The 1710-nt window shown below is 40.1% G+C and overlaps 1 protein-coding gene across 1 annotated transcript; it reads right to left on the reverse strand.

Annotated features, from left to right (window-relative positions):
• Positions 1 to 55: 55 nt before the first annotated feature.
• SARC_15507 (hypothetical protein) lies at positions 56 to 794 on the reverse strand (the record flags this gene model as incomplete). Its single annotated transcript, XM_014290374.1, has 2 exons — positions 56 to 195; positions 678 to 794. Coding segments are annotated over 2 exons (257 nt in total), but the record flags the coding sequence as incomplete, so codon positions are not given.
• Between the last annotated feature and the right edge of the window lie 916 nt (positions 795 to 1710).

Here is a 1710-nt window from a genome sequence, read left to right on the forward strand (position 1 = left end):
TATACATGAAGTTTAAGTATAAAAACCGCCTCTCTAAACGTAGAGCCACGCATACCGGTAATTTGGCCTTTGTCGATGAAGACGCGGGATACGTCTGTGTTCTGTGTTCGGTGTCGTCTGTACGGCTGTGCCTAAAGTGCGGTACTACATCAAACGGCTTTTTGAACTCCCAAGGCTCGCGCCGCTGGTTCCTCACTGGATAGTACAGTCCGGTGTAAGCAAATGTGTCATTTGAAATGGGATTACTGAAGGAAATGTGGCACTTGAATTGGGTCGTGATAATGGAAAAATGGCATTTTAAATGGGCCTAGTCAAAGGAAATGTATCACATCAATGCCAGCTGTTAGGGTTTAGAGAGAATATGTTGAGGTCAACCGCTACATTGTGTACAGGCGAGCAAGGTGTGAATTTGGACAGCGCAGCAATACATATCCGACGGCAAACAAGCTATTTAGTTTCCATCAATTCATGCATATTTATCCCTGAATACACGTCCACGTATAAACAAAGCACTAAAACCCTAAACCCCTCAGTGAACTCAGTAGGTGTTTACCAGGTAGTCGACTGCTGTGTCCATATAACTACTTTAATTCATCTGTGCATGTGTACTTAATTCTGAATACACGCCATATATACATACAAGTCTACACCTCACACTGAACTCAGTAACCACTTACCAGGTATTCGATTGCTATCCTCGTATTCCCACGACTTCCGATGGTCTGGTAATGCTGTCGACGATTGACTGTAGTTGGATGTTAGGGTCGGTTTCGCCACTCTGTAGATATTTTTGACTGTTGTATAAACGGAAGGATCAGATAGTAAGTACCACAGACTCATGGGTAACACATTGTACAGTGCAAAATACTTTAAATAGGTTCGTTTACATCAACGTATGTGTATATATACAAACATACACACATACATACAAACGTATACATATATATATATATATATATGCATACATGCATACATGCATACATGCATACATGCATACATGCATACATGCATACATACATACATACATACCTACATACATACATACATGCATACATACCACACGCAAACACACACACATATATATGATATTATATGCTAATGTGGTTTGTTTCTACATCATGAGGTTCATTTAAACAACAGCATATCTTACAAAGGCAGATGTGCATCATTTGACTTTCAGTATTTAAAATACATACGTTTATGTTTCTCTGATATGAAGGCGTTGAATTCATACACCTTAACTACGGATACTGATACATATTAATACACTACATACATATTGCGCCACACACACACACACACACTGAGAGAGAGATATATATTTATATATATAGTAAAAGTTTACATATACACATACACACACACAAGCATACCAGTCTCAGCTGTATTGTCCTTCACATAGCCGTTGCTGCTATACTCCGTTTTGTGCACACCATAGTCTGATGTTGGCAGACGAGTAGAACGATAACCACGGTCCTCCGTACGTGTTTTACTAGAGTCGAGCCCTCCATCTCCATGCTACGCAAGTAGGTGGTAGTGTGAGCACAAGTGTCAGTGGTAGTTTAAGAGTCGCTTGTAGTAAAAGTGTCTGTGTTGCTATAAGTTTGCGAGGGTTGTTTGTAACACTGTTCGTATCCGAGCTGTACACGTCTGTCGCAATGTAAGCATAGGTGTTAATCCGAGCTGTACAGGTCTGTCAATANATATATA

This window comes from Sphaeroforma arctica (assembly GCF_001186125.1).
Source record: "Sphaeroforma arctica JP610 unplaced genomic scaffold supercont1.6232, whole genome shotgun sequence".
Lineage (NCBI taxonomy): Eukaryota > Ichthyosporea > Ichthyophonida > Sphaeroforma > Sphaeroforma arctica.